At 41.8% G+C, this 19,232-nt stretch overlaps 1 protein-coding gene across 11 annotated transcripts in view; it reads left to right on the forward strand.

Annotated features, from left to right (window-relative positions):
- CHD7 (chromodomain helicase DNA binding protein 7) overlaps positions 1-18,922 on the forward strand; it is a 180,291-nt gene extending 161,369 nt beyond the window's left edge. For 2 of the 11 annotated variants that reach the window (XM_054246609.2, XM_017965361.4), the window contains exons 23-37: positions 873-962; positions 1,410-1,513; positions 2,854-2,983; positions 3,391-3,463; positions 3,621-3,678; positions 4,370-4,598; positions 4,838-5,046; positions 5,169-5,837; positions 6,720-6,880; positions 8,338-8,565; positions 8,808-9,251; positions 12,941-13,162; positions 14,224-14,364; positions 14,628-14,732; positions 17,042-18,922. In XM_054246609.2, coding sequence (XP_054102584.1) covers positions 873-962; positions 1,410-1,513; positions 2,854-2,983; positions 3,391-3,463; positions 3,621-3,678; positions 4,370-4,598; positions 4,838-5,046; positions 5,169-5,837; positions 6,720-6,880; positions 8,338-8,565; positions 8,808-9,251; positions 12,941-13,162; positions 14,224-14,364; positions 14,628-14,732; positions 17,042-17,953 — 3,775 coding nt within the window. In that variant the 3' untranslated portion in view covers positions 17,954-18,922. The remainder of the gene's footprint in view (positions 1-872; positions 963-1,409; positions 1,514-2,853; positions 2,984-3,390; positions 3,464-3,620; positions 3,679-4,369; positions 4,599-4,837; positions 5,047-5,168; positions 5,838-6,719; positions 6,881-8,337; positions 8,566-8,807; positions 9,252-12,940; positions 13,163-14,223; positions 14,365-14,627; positions 14,733-17,041) is intronic. The other 9 variants (XM_078352513.1, XM_078352510.1, XM_054246606.2 and 6 more) reach the window with 8 other exon arrangements.
- The last annotated feature ends 310 nt before the right edge of the window (positions 18,923-19,232 follow it).

Raw genomic sequence — 19,232 nt, forward strand, 5'->3', positions numbered from 1 at the left:
GATGCTAGCTTTGGTAGACTCTGGTTTTGGGACTTACCAGGCAGACTTTATTGAAAGAATTATGTTTTAGCCACTGAGGAACTCCAAGCAGGATTGAAAATGTAGTTCCTAGAATTCCAAGGGTTTTAAAAAATTAATTTCTTGAGAATGATTATGCATGTCAATGAATTGGACACATTTTAATTTCTAATGTTTTATTTTTTTTTCAAACGACTACAACTTAGGTTCCCAGGTACAATAAACTAGAAGGAATAAAAATGTCTAACGTAGTATTTCATACAGGAGGAGAGCAAGGAAACACCTTCTACCCCACCCCATCGCCATCTTCCTTTCTCGGAAGCAAAGTTGTATAATCTAAAAAACCTGACATTCCATATTGAGGGTTTATTGTAAGGTAGTAAAACCAGATTTTATATCTCGTTTATTCCTACAACTTCTGATGTGCTTCCAAAAATGGTATTAAGGCAGCAGCTGAGGAAATTTTATGAGATAATGAAGCAGAACAGTTACTGAAAGCCATCTGCTCAGTTGTTTACAAACTTGCTTCAATACTTCAGAGGCAATGGTAGGGTACGTGTCTAAACTTCACAAGCTGCACTAGGTAGAACTAAATGAAGTGCGCCTGGGCTGGGCTGAGCTCGGGCCCTCTCTGTGCAGTGTGAGTGGTTGCCAGGCAGGCCTGTTGGAAGCCAGCAGAAAGCACCACACAGAGGTGATTATGTGCCACCATCTGTCACGCTTCAAGCCTACCATACAGCATGGCTAATCAGCCTTGGCAGGATGATGGATGAACAGCAGCAGCTGCCAAAAGCCACTGTTGGCAAACAGTCCTGAAGTTAAGAACTTTTTCCCCCCTCTGTCTTCCTCTCCAGGGTCCTGCTGCGTGTCCGCATGCTGTACTACCTAAGACAAGAAGTGATAGGAGACCAGGCAGATAAGATCTTAGAGGGTGCTGACTCAAGGTTAGTGCGAGCTCACATTTGTTCTCAACCTCAGCAAGATAATCTGTAGCTGGGAAACATCATGGATTGTGTTTCAGAACCTCCATAAACCACTAGTAGTGACCCCTCTCCTTTTGTGCATCTTGAATGTGGTATTTGTCCTTTGTCCTTGGGGATATGATGAGAATCAGGAAAGGGCTGTTTGTATTTGTGTTTGTAGTGGAAAGAGGTGTGAACTAAAGCACTGGTGTTTTGAGATGACCCTTAAAATGGAATGCCATGTGATGAAGTTCATTTCTGGTCATGGCAGAGGGCGACTGACTCATGCCCTTTCTTTTAATCTTTACTGATACCTCCTCCCCATGCTCAGATGTTTATTGTGGGAGAGGGGCACGTGAGCCATGGATCACATTCATTACTTGGAATTTTTTTTTAATACTAGTATTTCTTATAAATATTGTCTTCCAGTGAAGCCGATGTATGGATTCCTGAACCTTTCCATGCTGAAGTTCCTGCAGATTGGTGGGATAAGGAAGCAGACAAATCCCTCTTAATTGGAGTATTCAAACATGGTAAGTGACGTTTCTGTTTGAATACGTCTCGACTGTATGGCTTGGTCTCTATTTAGAACTCTTTACATACTCTTTTCCAAAGTCATAATATTAATGAGGATAGTTCCAAAGGACTCTTGGCGTCTACCATTTTTCTGTACTAAAAATCTAATATGAACTGTAAATATCAGATGCTGTTTTTGAATGTTTGTTGAGCATTTGAGAAGAAAACATTTCTTTCTTGGCTGTAAATAAAACCCAAACCATATTTGTTTTAATAATAGCCAAGTTGTACTATAGCTCTCCCTAAACTTTGCTTCCAGCTCAGCTTCCCTTGCTAACTCTGCCAACCAGTGTCAAAGTGGACGGTGGGCTTAACCTCTGCTATTAATCTGTACAAGTGCCTCCTGGGCTTTGTTCCAAGCAATATTTCACAAATGTCAGTGCTGAGAACTCGCGGCTCCCCTGAGTGGGATGCAGCCTTGTTAACTTTGAAAGACTGGGGATGCAGAACTGGCATGATATATACAGTGAGCGATTCCTGATTATAATCCCAATTCTCTGGAGGTCGCGGAGGTATTCTCAGCAGCCCAGCCTGACTAAAGGGGAGAATGATGGCTTATAAAACCTTTCATGATTACAGTTTGGCTTGCGGCTCTACAGCAGTTAGGAGCGGTGTGTTGTAGTACACATCGTAATTGAATTGTGCTGTTCTGCCTATGTACTGCAGCCGCGTTTTGTGAGCTCAGCCTCAAAATCATTTTCCCGCAGTGCACTGTTGGGATCTGCCATTTTCCATCTAGTCAACTTGGGCAGTCAAAAAGCAAATTGCGGTTTGAAAACCATAGAGGGAACAGTGTCATCTTACTGACATGCATCATCCTAAACCTAATAAGACAGGTTCGCTGGCCTTACGTATATGGGGATTTTTCAGCCAGCCATGCGAGTTCCTGCAGGACTGACGCTATTCACAGGGTGGATGGGGGTGGACTCAGTGCACCCCTGCAGAGGTCATAAAGGAACATTGCGAAGCCTTCTAAATGTCAAGCAGAATTAGATCTGGGGAAAAATAGGGTCAGAAATCCTCCCAGGCACCTTGCAGTTATTCTGAACCTGTTTATCTATTAGTATTTGTGGTAGTTCTGATCATATCCCTGAGGTGTAACTTGGCCTCCAGTAGCTTCCTAGAAGGAGCGTTCCATAGAACGCCCTACTAAAACAAGGTCCATTTTGGATTCAACATAGATGCTAACCTTGACTGAGAAACAGACTTGCTGTGTTGTGGCAGTGCTGTGATTTTGCCAGTGATGGGGCCTTTCTTTGTTTCTGTGTGTGCTCTGCGCACGGATGGCACGGCACAGGCTATGAGAAGTACAACTCCATGCGAGCTGACCCCGCGCTGTGCTTTCTGGAACGAGTCGGTATGCCTGATGCCAAGGCCATAGCTGCCGAGCAAAGAGGAACAGACATGCTAGCAGATGGCGGTGACGGGTAAGAAGGACATTTTAAAATTTGAATAAACTTTATGTCAGTTTTCCATCTATTGGCAGGGTTTAATTCTTACCCTACACTACACACTATATTGCGTCTGATTTGAAGTTCAAGTGATGTTTTGCCAGTCTATTCTGTTTGTATATCATAATGACTGTTTAAACAATATACATTATCTCGATAATCTGAAACTTGTTTTTCTTTTCCAAATGGCATTTCCCCCATCCTCCCTGGGCTCCCTCCACCACCCTGCCACAGCTGCGTGTTTTAAATACTGATAGAGTTGCTTTTGATATCAAACCCATAATTAAAGGTAGCATTGGGCAGATTGTTACTCTTTCCTACCCTGCCTTCCCTCTCTTGCTTATCAGTATGATTCAAACAGTTTTTGTCTTTGTTTTACATAGGGGAGAATTTGATAGAGAAGATGAAGACCCAGAATATAAACCAACCAGAACACCATTCAAAGATGAAATAGATGTATGAACTTGAGTATATTGGCTTTTATAGGTCCATTAAAATATTATATGCCCATATAAGACTTGTTAAACTTTATAGATAATGGCCTTTTCTTTAAAAGACAATGCAAAATGAGAGCTGGAATTAAAATAATTCTCTTTCTTGCTTTGCTTTCAAGGAATTTGCAAATTCTCCTCCAGAGGATAAGGAAGAATCCTTGGAAATACATGTCACAGGTAAGGCCGCAGAACGGCTCGTATGGCTGAGCAGACGTGTGCTGAGCAGTCATTGTTCACGTGGTAGAGACTTGTCCTGCTTCACGATGGTGGTGTCTTAACATGTTATTTCTTCTACACTGACCTCTTTTGTGAATCACTTTAATTCCTGGGCTGTGTTTTCATTACATGGAATTTCTTAGATAGGATAACTTTTCTTTGACGATAATTGGCTGATTTATATTTTACACTAATTAGTGAAAAATTTTAAGCACCTAAAATGTAGCTCTTGGGAATAGAGCATTTGCTAAGTATTTACCTAAAATATTTTCAGTTTATTTACAATATTGACCTTTTACCTAATGTAAAATCATTACACAACAATTATACAGTTATTTTTTATTTTCAAGATGATTATTGTATATATGTTAAAGTAAAGTACCTCATAAGGTAGTTTGTGCTGTAAAGTATGTTTCTTTATGTAGGACTGATAAATAATGTTGTTTTCACCCCCCTAAGGAGCTAAAAAAGAAACAGTGTGTAAGTTTCAAGTGAATGTTATTACTTATTTATATTTTTAAGATGAGGGCACTGAGATGCCCTTTCCCACACTGTCATCTGAATCTTAATGAGTCATCCTGTTTTGTTGGAAAAGTCTGTGTATTGCAAGATTACAGCTACACATTTCAAAAATGTTTTTCCACTTCCCCAGGCAAGCACAGTGAGAGTAATGCTGAGTTAGGCCAACTTTACTGGCCTAACACTTCAACCCTGACTACACGTCTGCGCCGGCTCATTACTGCCTATCAGCGCAGCTATAAAAGGCAACAGATGAGGCAAGAGGCCCTAATGAAGACTGACCGGCGCAGACGGCGGCCTCGGGAGGAAGTGAGAGCTCTGGAAGCGGAAAGGGAAGCTATTATATCTGAGAAGCGGCAAAAGTGAGTTTCTTCAGGGTTTCCCTCAGCTCCCGGTACAGTCCCCTCTGCCCTGCTCCAGTAGACCCACAAGAGACAGGACTCATATCAAAGGTAGTGACCATCAAAGAAAGGCTCACTCCAGCAAAGCAGTCTGTCTCCCCACCCCAAATAAGTACCATGTATAAAGTCTGGGGGAAAGAGGAAAAGAAACAAGGCCTTTTCCTGTAGTATGATGCAAGCTAATACAATCTTTCTAACAGGTGGACAAGAAGAGAAGAGGCTGATTTTTACCGTGTAGTATCCACCTTTGGGGTTATTTTTGACCCCGTGAAACAGCAATTTGACTGGAACCAATTTCGAGCCTTTGCCAGGCTTGACAAAAAGTCTGATGAAAGTTTGGAGAAATACTTCAGTTGTTTTGTGGCCATGTGTAGGCGAGTATGTCGAATGCCCACCAAGCCAGATGATGGTAGGTACATTTAGCAACAATGTTCTGTATGAAAAGACCAGTAAAGTGAAAAATCAGGAAGTGTACAATGTAAAGTGCCCTTGAGTTCCTTTCGAGTAAATACGAACCCTTCTGTGTTACAGAACCGCCTGACCTCTCCATGATTGAGCCCATCACAGAGGAGCGAGCCTCTCGAACTCTGTACCGCATTGAGCTGCTGCGGAAGATCCGCGAGCAAGTTCTCCATCACCCCCAGCTGGGAGAGAGGCTTAAGCTCTGCCAGCCGAGCTTGGATCTGCCAGAGTGGTGGGAGTGTGGAAGGCATGACCGAGACTTGCTGGTTGGTGCCGCTAAACATGGGGTCAGTCGGACGGATTACCACATCCTCAATGACCCGGAGTTGTCCTTCTTGGATGCACATAAAAACTTTGCTCAAAACAGAGGGGCAGGTAATATATCTTCCTTGAACCCACTGGCGGTTGGATTTGGCCAGACTCCTCCAGCCATCTCATCGGCTCACATTCAAGATGAGAAGGTAATGGAACAAGCTGAAGGCAAAGTGGAGGAGTCTGAAAACCCGACTCCCAAGGAGAAATGTGAGGGCAAAGAAGAGGAAGAAGAAACCGACAGCGGTGGAAAGGAGAGCAAGCAGGAGCGTGAGGCCGAGGCCAGCTCTGTGAAAAATGAACTGAAAGGTGTCGAGGTCGGCGCAGACACTGGGTCCAAGTCTATCTCAGAGAAAGGTTCAGAAGAGGATGAAGAGGAAAAACTGGAGGATGACGATAAGTCAGAAGAGTCTTCCCAGCCTGAAGGTAAGGCCTCACTGCTGCCCCTCTCCCGATCCCACAGCAGCTGGTTGTGAGATGCCTTGCTTCCCGGCGGCACAGCACCTGCTCTTTTCTTTTTCGTGAGTGCTTAGTGTGCCTTTTCTTCTGTGAGGGGGTAATTTCAAGTTATGCTTAGATCTGGGTTTGCCCTGCCACCTTCTAACACCTAAACATGGTATTTTGAACAACATAAACTCTGAGAAGAGTTGCATGGACATATTAGTAACTTCCAGGTTAAGGATGGAAGTTAACTTACAGTCGCAGTGTATTAAGAATTCCATGTAATTTTAATTTCAACAAATGTGAGGGAAAGATGATCTATCATTCACTGAGTAAATATTGTTAACCATTTTAAAACAAGTGGTGCTTATTTTGTTTTGATTCAGAATTAAAGAGTAGGAGTAGAATCTAAAAATAACCAATTTTCTAAGTCTCAGTAAGGTTGCTGAAACTGGCCCCAAGTAAAAATCAAGCACCTACTGTCCTGCGATAGCTGGAACCTTCAGCTTTTGCCAAAAGGTCAGCCCTTTTTTCTGTGTGGAAGAACATAGGCTCTTGAGTCAATGACTTGGTTGACTATCAGCCTCCTGTAAGATTTACTTGTGCAGTGCCAGGTTGGCTACTGACTAACCTCTCTAAGCCTCTGTGTCTTCATCTGTAAGATGGAAATAACACCGTCTACGTTAAAGGGCTGTTGCAAGCTTTAGACAACAAAGATTTATAAGATGCGCAGTACCATTCTAGCCATGTAGTAGGTACTCAATAAAATGGAGCTGATTAGTATTCACATTTCTAATCGTGTCCTTTCTAAGCTTCAGTTTCCCTGATACTCTGCTTGTGAGTCATGCGCATTAACTCATTTCTCAGCAGGAGCTGTCTCTAGAGGGAAGAATTTTGATGAAGAAAGCAATGCTTCCATGAGCACTGCTAGGGATGAAACCCGAGATGGATTCTACATGGAGGACGGAGATCCTTCAGTAGCGCAGCTCCTGCATGAAAGAACATTTGCCTTCTCATTTTGGCCTAAGGTTGGCAGGTTTTTGTTGCTGTTGTTTTCTTGACCAAAAAGGATTAGGGTAGAGGAAGTCTTTCTGGCTTGATTTTTCAAATAATTTTAAGGGAAACTATTGACACCGTATATGAGACTATAGATTTTCTAACACTTTTAAAGAATGATTGGAAAAAGCCCAAAGGAAAAAAGTCTGGAGCACTTTTCTAATAGGATGGGAAACGTGACGTGAAAGAAAGATAGGAAGAAATCGAAGTGTTTGTGTGGATGGATCTTTGGCTCCTTGTGACTTTTAGGTTACTTACCTTTGTCTAATATAATCTGTAGATTATCACTGTGTTTTAAAAACTTTTATGCGAAATAAAGCCTTCAGATTTAAGACAACTTTATATTTTTGGAAACCTCCCATCTTCTTAACTTAGGAGAGGCTATGCTGTTGATCCGTTTGCTCTTAACACATGATGAGATAATTCCAAATGAAGTTATCTGTAACCAAAAGCAAAATGGATTTTTTTTTTTTGCTAAACAATATAATTTTATAATTAATCCCTGTGTAATTTAAGTCTGTTTTTCAGGGTAAGGAAATAATCATCCTAATCACCATAACAAGACTGTCTGGTTTAAAACAAACAACACAAAAAACGAGCTTCAGTCAGCCTACCCCCAGGCTGGTCCTTCCCAGTGTTATTGTTGTTTAAGAAAAAAGGTGAAAATTTTGACTGAAGAATATACTGTCAAAGACATTTTCTTCCCTCTGTCTATCCCTTTAGTTCCCCTGTTATGCTAACCTCCTTTATGGAGTGTAGGAGGGAGTTTCCCAGATCAGTCAAAGGTTATAGTAGCAGGCACTTTTAATCTATGGAAACCCAGTCTAAAGCTGTAATTAGAAATTTTTAATGTACACGCTTCAATGAAATTTGAAGTGATAATAGGTAGGGAATGCAAATTGACATTCATTAGGTGTTCCTAGGTTGGTGCCCATTTCATAATGCTGAACTTTATTAATAGTGACGCTAATGATGTCCCACTTCCTGGGACGCACTGCAATCCAGCCTGTGGATCTGATGGGCCAGGGCGGCAAGATGCTAATGCAAGGTTTCCATTGTCATCCACTGACGTCCACCAGCAGAGCTCTGTGGAGCTTGTATGCGAGTTACTTTTTAAATATGAAGATATTTTGAAGGTGGTGATTATTTAGTGCATTTTCCCGTTTTATGTAATTCAGTGTTTGTAATTGAAAAAGTGCGTGTTTTCTGGGTTGAAGCCACCTGAGACCTTCTGCCAGAGCAGTGCCATTATAGGAGAGTTTGTTTATTTACTTTCTTATTTGGTTTCTTGCCTTGTTTTCTTTTACTTTTTGCCCTCCAGTTGACATTTAAACATTTTATGCTCTTCTGCATCTTGATGGATGTATTTATCTAGTAATTTTAACCAGGGCTTTGTTAAAATTTCTTATGACTTTTCCTCTCCCTCCAGGATAGAGTAATGATAAACCGATTAGACAACATCTGTGAAGCAGTGTTGAAAGGCAAATGGCCAGTAAATAGGCGCCAGATGTTTGATTTCCAAGGCCTCATCCCAGGTTACACACCCACCACAGTGGACAGCCCCTTGCAGAAGAGGAGCTTTGCCGAGCTCTCCATGGTCGGTCAAGCCAGCATTAGTGGGACTGAGGACATCACTACTTCTCCTCAGTTGTCAAAGGTGAGTTAAATGGTTTGTTTCTGCAGCTTAAAAGGGAGCTCTCTAAGCCTTAATTCAGTTTGGGAGCTTATGTTTCACTGGTCCTACTTAGAAATAGGATAGCTACTGTTTCCTCAGCTCTGTGCACCACTCATGAATGCTTAATTCCTTAAGCTTCTTGTTCCTTATTTCTAAAAGCCGGCCCATGTAGCCAATATAGTTTTGTCTCATTGCAAATCTATTCTGCTGGAATTTTTCAATAGGAAGATGCCCTCAACCTCTCTGTCCCCCGCCAGCGAAGGAGGAGGAGGAGAAAAATTGAAATTGAGGCCGAAAGAGCTGCCAAGAGGCGAAATCTCATGGAGATGGTTGCCCAGCTTCGAGAGTCTCAGGTGGTCTCAGAAAATGGACAAGAAAAAGTTGTAGATTTATCAAAGGCCTCAAGAGAGGCAACAAGCTCTACCTCAAATTTTTCATCTCTTTCTTCAAAGTTTATCTTGCCTAATGTCTCGACACCAGTGTCTGATGCCTTTAAGACTCAAATGGAACTGCTCCAAGCAGGCCTTTCACGCACACCCACAAGGCATCTGCTTAATGGCTCCCTAGTGGATGGAGAGCCTCCCATGAAGAGGAGGCGGGGAAGGAGGAAAAACGTGGAGGGCCTTGATATGCTTTTCCTGAGCCACAAACGGACGTCATTGAGTGCAGTAAGTTGGGGAGCTCACCTGCATGGCGTGTACACATGTTGACAGCTGGGGGTCCCGTGATGCTCACGGCGCTGGGCTGTGTTGCTCTCAGCAGCGTAGTATGAAAGCCAGCTTCCTCCGCTAAACAAGTAGTTTTACAGCGATCAGTCATGATTCTGATCATTGATACAGATCACTCGTCCTGAACAAAGTGTAGCTTGAGGATGTATTCTTCCCAAGTTCTGATGTGTTGATTGCCCTGAAAAGAACAGCCCAACACAGAAACATGTTCTTCTTAGCCTAGAATTATTATATCTGAATTCTCAAGGTGGAAAAAGTTTCTGCTCTTAAAATTATTGATATGTTCAAGGCTTGGCATTTATTAAAAATAGTATAAATGTTTTGTTTTGGACCTAAGCGTTGTGTTAACATAAAAAACTAATGACTGCAAATTCTCCTACCTCCGTAAGTAGATATTTAAGAAATCTGAGCTGCGCCTTTGCTAGATTAGGTTTGTATAGAATATATGGACCAATGGATTTTTACTTTTTCCTTTCTCGATTCAGAGAAAGTAAATGGATGCAGTATAATCAACATGATGTTCCTTCTTAATTTGCTTCTGCTACATCTCACCCAAAAATGTGGCGCCTGACAAGGATTTTATTCCAAAGAGCGCAATTACATGTGCTCCTTTTAAAAATGGTTTTGCACTGTATACCTTGAACCTATTTGACTAGAAGCCCCAGTCACCACAGTGGCTGGAGCTCTTTGTCTGTGCTGCGAGGAGTGGGTGCTCCGGGAAACCTTCCAGGTGCTGGGCTGTCCTGGGCCCGTCCTCAAGCAGTGGGACACAGTTTAGGAATACTGAAATTCGAGGTGGAGAGAAGACAGTTGTCTGTTTCAACATGTTTTTTCTCATCCATCCCTATTATTATTTGCCCATTTTCTATTTCTTGAACCCAGAGCAAGCTTAATAAGAAGGCAGGAAAAAGCATGGTTGAGTTAAAGTTCAGAAATGGCAAAATAACATTCACCGAAATTTGTTTGTCTTCTGGTGAGGTCTAATTAAAACAGAAGCATTCAGGTGGCTAAGAGTAAATTTTCCAAATTGATTACCAGTGCGCCAGTCATCATAATGGTCGTATTTGTTGACGTTATTACTATTTTCAGAATCCTGTAAAAGTACACTTTGTAATGGACTAGCTGTGACTTACATGTTTTCTGTCAATTAAAATGCCGCTCCTAGGGGTGTGGCCCTCAGAGTTGTAACACTAGTGATTAGCTTTCCTCTTTGAAACTACTCTTCTTTGATAGATTTGATAGACTGATAAATTCTTTCTCCATAAACTTGAACAAATTGGGAAGTTTCTGCAACTGACGCTTTTTTGTTTATTATCATGTTCAATATTTGTAGGATTTTTTGTTTTTGAAACAACGTTTTTTTGTTTGTTTGTTTGTTTTTGAGACAGAGTCTCAATGTGTTGCCCAGGCTGGAGTATAGTGGCGCAGTCTTGGCTCACTGCAGCCTCCCTGCCTCAATCGATTCACCCACCTCAGCTTCCCAAGTAGATGGGACTACAGGTGTGCATCACCATGCCCAGCTAATTGTTATGTATTTTGGGAGAGGGGGTTTCACCATCCCCAACTGGGGTTGCCCAGGCTGGTCTCGAACTTCTGGGCTCAAGTGCAAGTGATCCCCCTGCCTCAGCCTCCTGAAACGCTGGGAATATAGGCAATCCTGTTCAATATTTGGATCATGACGCAGGTTTGTCTATAGACCAGGTGTTAGGAATTAATAATGCAACCCCTGCGCTTTTTTCCTATTGCGAGTACACATCCCGTTTTAAATTTGAAGCTGACTTTATTCGTTTCACTATTTTAAGCTGTTAAGAATTTGTTGATATTTTTCTTTTTCTGAAGTCATATTTAGAAAGCCTCAAAGAATTCCTAATTGAAGTTAGAGAATGTATTTTAAAAGCTTTTTTTTTTAACTGTCACATTTTGAAATATAGGGATTCCTCATTTGGTGGTGTCAAGAGTGACACCACCATAATGCATGTACATAAAATACTGGGAAAGCACTGATTGATCTGTAAATAAACAGAGTAGAAAAGAGATGTAAAGGCCAGCAGTGTTCCCGGGATGGAAGAGGACAGATGCTAGAATCTAGTATTATGTCAGCACTCTAACTGTGCCACCATGAAAAAGTAAGAGCGCATTCAGCAACATTGGACAAGCTGGCCTTCTTCCCTCTGCTGACCCTGAGAGTTAAAAAATAAAGTCCTGGAGTACACAGTGTTTAGGATGGGCTGACAGGTAAATAATAATGTGTCCTGGTTGTACCTAAGTGCCATGACCAAGGCATGCCTGACATACTTTGTGAGCCCAAAGGAAGCCTAGGAGTGGAGGGAAGAGGATATGGGGAGAAACAAATGAAGTTTCCCTATGCATGGCTCTACTTCAGTTAAGTTTTGAAGATCACATGTAGGAGTTGGTCATTTAAAAAGGGTTGGCAGAGAACATGTGTAAGAGGGAAGAGCCTCTTGGGTTTGATGAACTGAGGAATTTGGTGAGGAAGTGAGCTTTAGCAGAGATGAGCTTGGAGAGAAGGCAGGATGCCAATCATGGAGGGCCTTGATGCTATGCGGAAGAACTTAATTTGTCCTGGAGGCAATAGGGATGCAATTTAGAAAACAGCTCATTTTAGAAAACGGTCTCCTGTGTAGTGGTGTGGAGGTTGGATTGAAGATTAGATGGGGTTAGAATCAGGGAGACCATTTAGGAATATTGCAATAAGCTGGGTCGGAAGTGACGAAGGCCTGGGCCATGGTAAAGTTGTGGGGAAGGAAATGGGTGTCTGGAGGTTGAAATCACAGTTTAAGGACGAGTGGCTGGACGATGGTAGAGTGTAGACTTCAGTGTGTTGTTCTGATGGTGCCACACACACCTGAGACGAAATGTCCCACTACCGACAAAATTACGTTGTGCACAGACTGCCAGTAAGTTACATACAAACTGGCTTTTAGAAATTCCTTTAGTATAAATTATCTTTTATGTCATTATCCGAGGATCCCCAGGAGAGACTGAGAGGCTGCCTTTCATGCATATCAGCTCAGACCGCACCCCCCGTGTTGTATTCCCAGGGGCTGGCTTAGGATTTCAAAGCATGGAACCTTAGTGGACTGTAAATTTTTTACCTAATTACTAGTTCTACAGTGTGAAGAATGATAGAAAAGTTTCTTCTGATTTTTTTAATTGATACGAAGTCTTACTCTGTCGCTTAGGCTGGAGTGTAGTGTAGTGTCATGATCTTGGCTCACTGCAACCTCCACCTCCTGAGTTCAAGTGATTTTCCTGCTTCAGCCTCCCAAGTAGCTGGGATTACAGGCAAGCACCATCATGCCTGGCTAATTTTTGTAGAGATGGGGTTTCACCATGTAAACGAGACTGGTCTCCAACTCCTGAGCTCAGGTGATTTGCCCACCTCAGCCTCCCAAAGTGCTGGGACTGCAGGCATGAGCCACTGCACCCAGCCTCATCTTCTAACTTTTAATAGCTGTTTCCAAACTGACATTTTTTCTAGTAACTATTTTCTTTTCTTTTTTTTTTTTAATCAAAGATCCATTATGCTATGATATTTTCTTGAAATAGGACATTGTCAGAATTTCTCTCTTCACGTAAGAATTCATACCATTGTTAACTTTCTGCAGGAGGATGCTGAGGTGACCAAAGCTTTTGAAGAAGATATAGAGACCCCACCAACAAGAAACATTCCTTCTCCCGGACAGCTGGACCCAGACACGCGGATCCCTGTTATCAGTCTCGAAGATGGGACTAGGCTGGTGGGGGAAGATGCTCCTAAAAATAAGGATTTAGTTGAATGGCTGAAGCTGCACCCTACATACACTGTTGATATGCCAACTTATGTACCAGTGAGTATTGCAGAGTTTACAGTTGGAAGGAATCTTGCAGGCTGGTCTACTTCATTCCCTTATGACACAGAAATCTCTGGCAGCTGGTCCCTCTGCCTTGTCCTTGAAAGTTTCCGGGTCTCAAATATTTCTCAGGTCTCTGTTGTTGGATCTTCCGCATTAGAGAAACTAGCCTGAGGTCTTACTGAAGGCAGCCTTATGGTCATTTGAAGATCTGTGTTACGCATTTCCTTACTGTTTCCTTCTCCCATCGAACACATGATTTCTTCAGTTATTCTTTCTATGGCGTCGTTTCCAGGCAGTCTTAGTATGGGGGTAACACTCTTAAATGCACTTTCTCTAGTCTCCAGACAAGGCCCAGCCATCCCAGAGTGCTATGAAGCCATTACTTCCAGAGATTTGACCAGTTAATGCAGCCCAAGATTTTATTAGTTGCTTTTACAGCAACTGATGCTTGTGCCTTATATTAAACATTAGATAATTTATATCTCCACATGGTTTGTCACACAAACTGTTTGCTAGGCAGCAATGCAAGGCTTTTGCTTTCTATATTTATGTGATTGATTTTTTAAAACTTAAATGTAGGATTTTACATTTTATTTTGTTGGGTTCAGCCTAGAGTTCTTGCTGCTCAGAATGTACCCCCACTCACCACAAGATCTGTCTGTTTGTGGGTTAGTTCTCATCACCGACAGTCTCATGTTGTCAACGTGGTATCATCTCTGTGTTTATTTAAGCCACTAACTAGAAATTAGGAAAAGTACTACAGAAAGCCTCCTTTAAAAGTACCATGACTTCTTTAAACCTTTGAAGAAAAGCTTTAAGTGAGATTATTGATACACAGAAGGAAAAGCAAATTCTCACTTATGTGTTCCCTAATGGACAGGAGTCAAAAAGGAGTTTTTTCTTTCAAAGAGAAAAATATAGTTTCTAATATTAATAATTAAAATTATAATTGAAATTCCCATAATAATGAAGATGGTCTGACAGTTCTCTTTGGCATTTATGTAGAGAATAAGTTCTGCATACCAGTTTTACTAAATATGCTTTTTTTTTTGCAGAAGAATGCAGATGTGCTATTTTCCTCATTTCAGAAACCGAAACAGAAACGACATAGATGTCGAAACCCTAATAAATTGGATATAAACACTTTGACAGGAGAGGAAAGGGTGCCTGTTGTCAATAAGCGGAATGGGAAGAAGGTAAATGCTGGGAGACGGAGTTGATCACTGTGCGATTTCTTAGCCCAGAAAGAAGTATTTTATCCTGCCCTCTTCTATAAAGGAAAAGAATCCTGTCTGCCCAAATGCATGCATGCGTGTGTGCATGTGTGTGCGTGTGTGCATGCGTGTGCGTGTGTGCATGTGTGTGCGTGTGTGTGTATTATAGAAGGGGAAGGGAGTAGATTAACGGAGAATGGAGGGAAGACTGTATTTTTAATCATTTGTCAAATGCCTCTACCCAGATGGGTGGAGCTATGGCGCCTCCAATGAAGGATCTACCCAGGTGGCTGGAAGAAAATCCCGAATTTGCAGTTGCTCCAGACTGGACTGATATAGTTAAGCAGTCTGTAAGTACAAACTGCATTTCTGTCAGGAAAGGTAGCTCTACAAAGCTGTTTTCCTGAGTCTGTCTTATCTTCTGTTGCCCATTAATTATTCAGTAGCAACTTATTCTTAGCTTAAAAAAGAATTGACGTAATACATGGTTTTCGTACATCGTTTCATACGTCATTAATACATCATGATTTCTTACATCAGTGCATCGTTAATCCAAAGTGAATTCATTCGTCAGCTCCAATTTAAAAGGTTTTTGTATAGCACACATTCACAGTCTTGGAGGTAGCCTTCTCCATGGGGGATCGCCCCAGGTAAGCCTACTTAACAGCTCATCTGTGGAATGGAATGTATGGTGGTTGAGATCATTAAGATTAACTGTGATTTCTGATTAAAAAAAAAAAAAGAATAAAAAATACAACAGTTTTGCCTAAAAGATTTGTTATTATTAGCTTTTAAAAAATAACTTTGCTTTGGGTGTAACATTCTATCCATCTTAACACATGTGTGAGTTTGTGAACCGACACTGTAGTCAGAATAGGGCTCCCTCACTCACCGAGTTCCCTCACACTGTCCTTTCTCCGACCCCAGCCCCTGGTTACCGCTGACCTGTTCTCCATCCCTGTCTTTTTGAGAATGTCTTAAAATGGAAGCATGAGGGACATAAGTGTTGAAGCGATTTCTTTCACTCATCATATGGTGGTCGCATGTGTCACAGTCCACTGCTTTCCGTTGCTGAGTGGCTCTCTCCATTGCATAGATGTGACATTTGTGCTTAGCCCTCACACACTGAAGGACATCTGCGTTATTTCCTGATTTTTGAAGCTAGGAATAGAGCTGCTATAAGCAATTGTATACAGGTTTTGGTGTGAACATAAGTTTTCATTTTTCTAGGGTAGATACTAAAACATAATTGCATTTTCCATATTTTAAAAATGCTTTGTCTCTTACATATATTTGAAATATTCAAAATAACCATATTATAGAGGGAAAAAAAAACATTCTGGGTTTATATTATGTTACACTATTTTATAATTTTTCTCCCATACATTTTTTTCTTTGAGGGAGGGTCTTTTTCTGTCACCCAGGCTGGAGTGCAGTGACAAAATCACAGCTCACTACAACCTCAACCTCCCAGGCCCAAGCAATCCTCCCACCTCAGCCTCCCGAGCAACTGGGAATACAGGCACACCTCACCAGGCCTGGCTAGTTTTTGTATTTTTTGTAGAGAAGGGATTTCACCATGTTGTCCAGGCTGGTCTCAAACTCAGCTCAAGCAGTCTGCCCACCCTGACCTCCCAAAGTGCTGAAATTACAAGTGTGAGCCACTGATGCCCAACCAAAAATTTTTTTAATTGACAGATATTTAATTGACAAAAATTAATTGATGAATAAAATATATATTCAAGGTGTACAGCATGGTGGTGGTGTTTTTTTAAGAGACAAGGTCTTGCTCTGTCACCCAAGCTGGAATACAGCGGTGAGATCATAGCTCACTGCAGCCTTGAACTCCTGGGCTCAAGCAATCCTCCCACTTCAGCCTCCTGATTAACCAGATAGCTGGGATGACAGGCATATGCCACCAAACCTGGAATTTTTTTTTTATTTTTTGTAGAGATAGGGTCTTGCTATATTGCCCAGGGCTGGTCTCAGACTCCTGGGCTCAAGCAATCCTCCTTTTAGCCTCCCAAAGTGCTGGGATTACAAGCATGAGCCATGGCACCTGGCTCCCAAGTGATGATTTGATAGAATTTTACATTATGTACTTATAAAAATGTGTGATGGGTACATAGTAGGTGTATATATTTATAGGGTACATGAGATATTTTGGTACAGGCACATGGTACATAATAATCACTTTAGGTAAATGAGATGTGCCTCACCTCAAGCATTTACCCTTTGTATTACAAACAATGCAATTATACTCTTTTAGTTATTTTTAAATATACAATAAATTATTGTTGACTGTGTAGTCACCCTGTCGTGTTATCAAACATTAGATCTTATTCATCCTGTCTAACTCGGTTTTTGTACCCCATCAGGTATTTTCTGATGTATTATTTATTGAGTTAATTATGGATGCAGCTAACCTGACATTTACCTCACTGATGAGTAGCCCTTGAACAATTTTTCTGCAGTTCAAGCTAATGTAATAATAAAATCAGAAGTTTTGCTTCATAAGTTTTATCATTGAGCTGTTAGAAGAGAAGAACTGCTTAGGTATTTCCATTTGGACTGGCAGGTTCACCACAGAGGCTCACATTGAGATCAAGTTGCCTTCGGCAGCCCTTATAACCATTGTTTGCCTCCCCCTCTCCTCCAGGGTTTTGTTCCCGAGTCGATGTTTGACCGCCTTCTCACTGGGCCTGTGGTGCGGGGAGAAGGAGCAAGCAGAAGAGGAAGAAGGCCCAAAAGTGAGATCGCCAGGGCAGCTGCGGCCGCTGTGGCCTCCACGTCAGGGATCAACCCTCTGCTGGTGAACAGCCTGTTTGCTGGAATGGACCTGACGAGCCTTCAGAATCTCCAGAATCTCCAGTCGCTCCAGCTGGCAGGCCTCATGGGCTTCCCTCCAGGACTGGCAACAGCTGCCACCGCCGGAGGCGACGCGAAGAACCCTGCTGCTGTGCTGCCCCTGATGCTGCCAGGAATGGCGGGCCTGCCCAACATGTTTGGCTTGGGCGGGCTGTTGAATAACCCTCTGTCAGCTGCTACTGGAAACACCACTACTGCTTCTAGTCAAGGAGAACCGGAAGACAGCACTTCAAAAGGAGAGGAGAAAGGAAATGAGAATGAAGACGAGAACAAAGACTCTGAGAAAAGCACAGATGCTGTTTCGGCTGCTGACTCTGCAAATGGATCTGTTGGTGCTGCTACTGCCCCGGCCGGATTGCCCTCAAACCCGCTAGCCTTCAACCCTTTCCTCCTGTCCACCATGGCCCCGGGCCTCTTCTACCCATCCATGTTTCTACCTCCAGGACTGGGGGGATTGACGCTGCCTGGGTTCCCAGCATTGGCAGGACTTCAGAATGCCGTGGGCTCCAGCGAAGAAAAGGCTGCTGACAAGGCCGAGGGAAGACCCTTTAAAGATGGGGAGACCCTTGAAGGCAGCGATGCCGAGGAGAGCCTGGATAAGACTGCAGAGTCCTCCCTCTTAGAAGACGAAATAGCACAGGGTGAAGAGCTAGACTCGCTTGACGGGGGGGACGAAATAGAAAACAATGAAAATGATGAATAACCAGTACCAGTTCCAGTTCAAGTGTTTAAAACTTTTGACAAGTGGTAGTCCTACTGTTTACACTCACAGTTAATGTTCATACCTAGTTTTATAAGCTGTTCTGTAACATAGTGTAGCAAAAAAAAAAAAAGTCCAAGTCATGTTATACAGGTGTGTCAAAAGGTATCTTGGTCATTAAGTATTGTGCAGTGCATTATTTATTATCCCTAGGAGAGATGAAATTTGAGAGGTGATCATGTCTTTTTAAGGAAACTTACATAATGCTCTGCTTTTCTTTTTTTCTCTTGGTACCATTGGTATTATAATAAAGAGCAATTTGTAACTGAGGGGCACTGATGGAAGGAAGTGCTGCTCAAAGGAAGTATGAAGTTATATATTTAATTTTTTTAATTTTAATTTTTAATTTTTTTGCTGTGAAGGTCAAGATGAAATTTACCATACATATCATACTTGCTCATTTGTTTCCCTTTTTTGACTGTATGGGGGTTCCCACACTCGCACATACACACACATCCATACACTCTGACAATCTCCACGCTAGTGTGAACGCCTCTGTCCCGAGGCGCAGCAATAATAAGGCAGCTGTTGAATGTGAAGGGTCCCTTTGGAAAATTAACCTACTGGGAGGGTTCTTGCCAGACAGAACTGCAGTTCCATTGTCTCGTGGTCTTGTAATGCACTGGTATAAACAAAATAAATAGATGAATAAATAAAGAGTGAGAGAAGAGAGAATCAGGTACCTTTTTTAAATTAAAGGACTTTGTTACTTTAGCCACAAAGCTAAACAGCATTACCTCAGCTCTAAACTAGCCTTGAAGTTTACAGACATGACTTTGTAAATGTATTGTTTTTCTTTGTTGTGATGTCCTTTTATTTTTTTCTTTGAAAACTGCTATCATGTAAGATAAAATGTAAATTGCTGCCAACTGTAGTAATGATGCTTTTAATAAAAGTGACCCATGATATGCAGAGATGTAATTATAGAATGTAGTATGTAGGGAAACTGGTGTTCACTCTATTTTTTGTATTCGCAATAGATGCAAATACAGCATTCTGGCTTTTGTACGGTTTCTTGATATATCCTCTTATACTAGATTAGCTTTTAGTAATACACTAAACTGTCTCCAAGACTAGACAGGAAGGAAAACCTTGAATTACTCTCACATAATTCCACTCCAGATATCTCAACAGAAATGCACACAAAAAGCTCCTATTACTCCCTCAAAAGGGCATCTGAGACTGAGAATACTTAGAAATGTGTGCAGTATGTGATAATGTG

This window comes from Callithrix jacchus, chromosome 16 (assembly GCF_049354715.1).
Source record: "Callithrix jacchus isolate 240 chromosome 16, calJac240_pri, whole genome shotgun sequence".
In the NCBI taxonomy this organism is placed as follows: domain Eukaryota; kingdom Metazoa; phylum Chordata; class Mammalia; order Primates; family Cebidae; genus Callithrix; species Callithrix jacchus.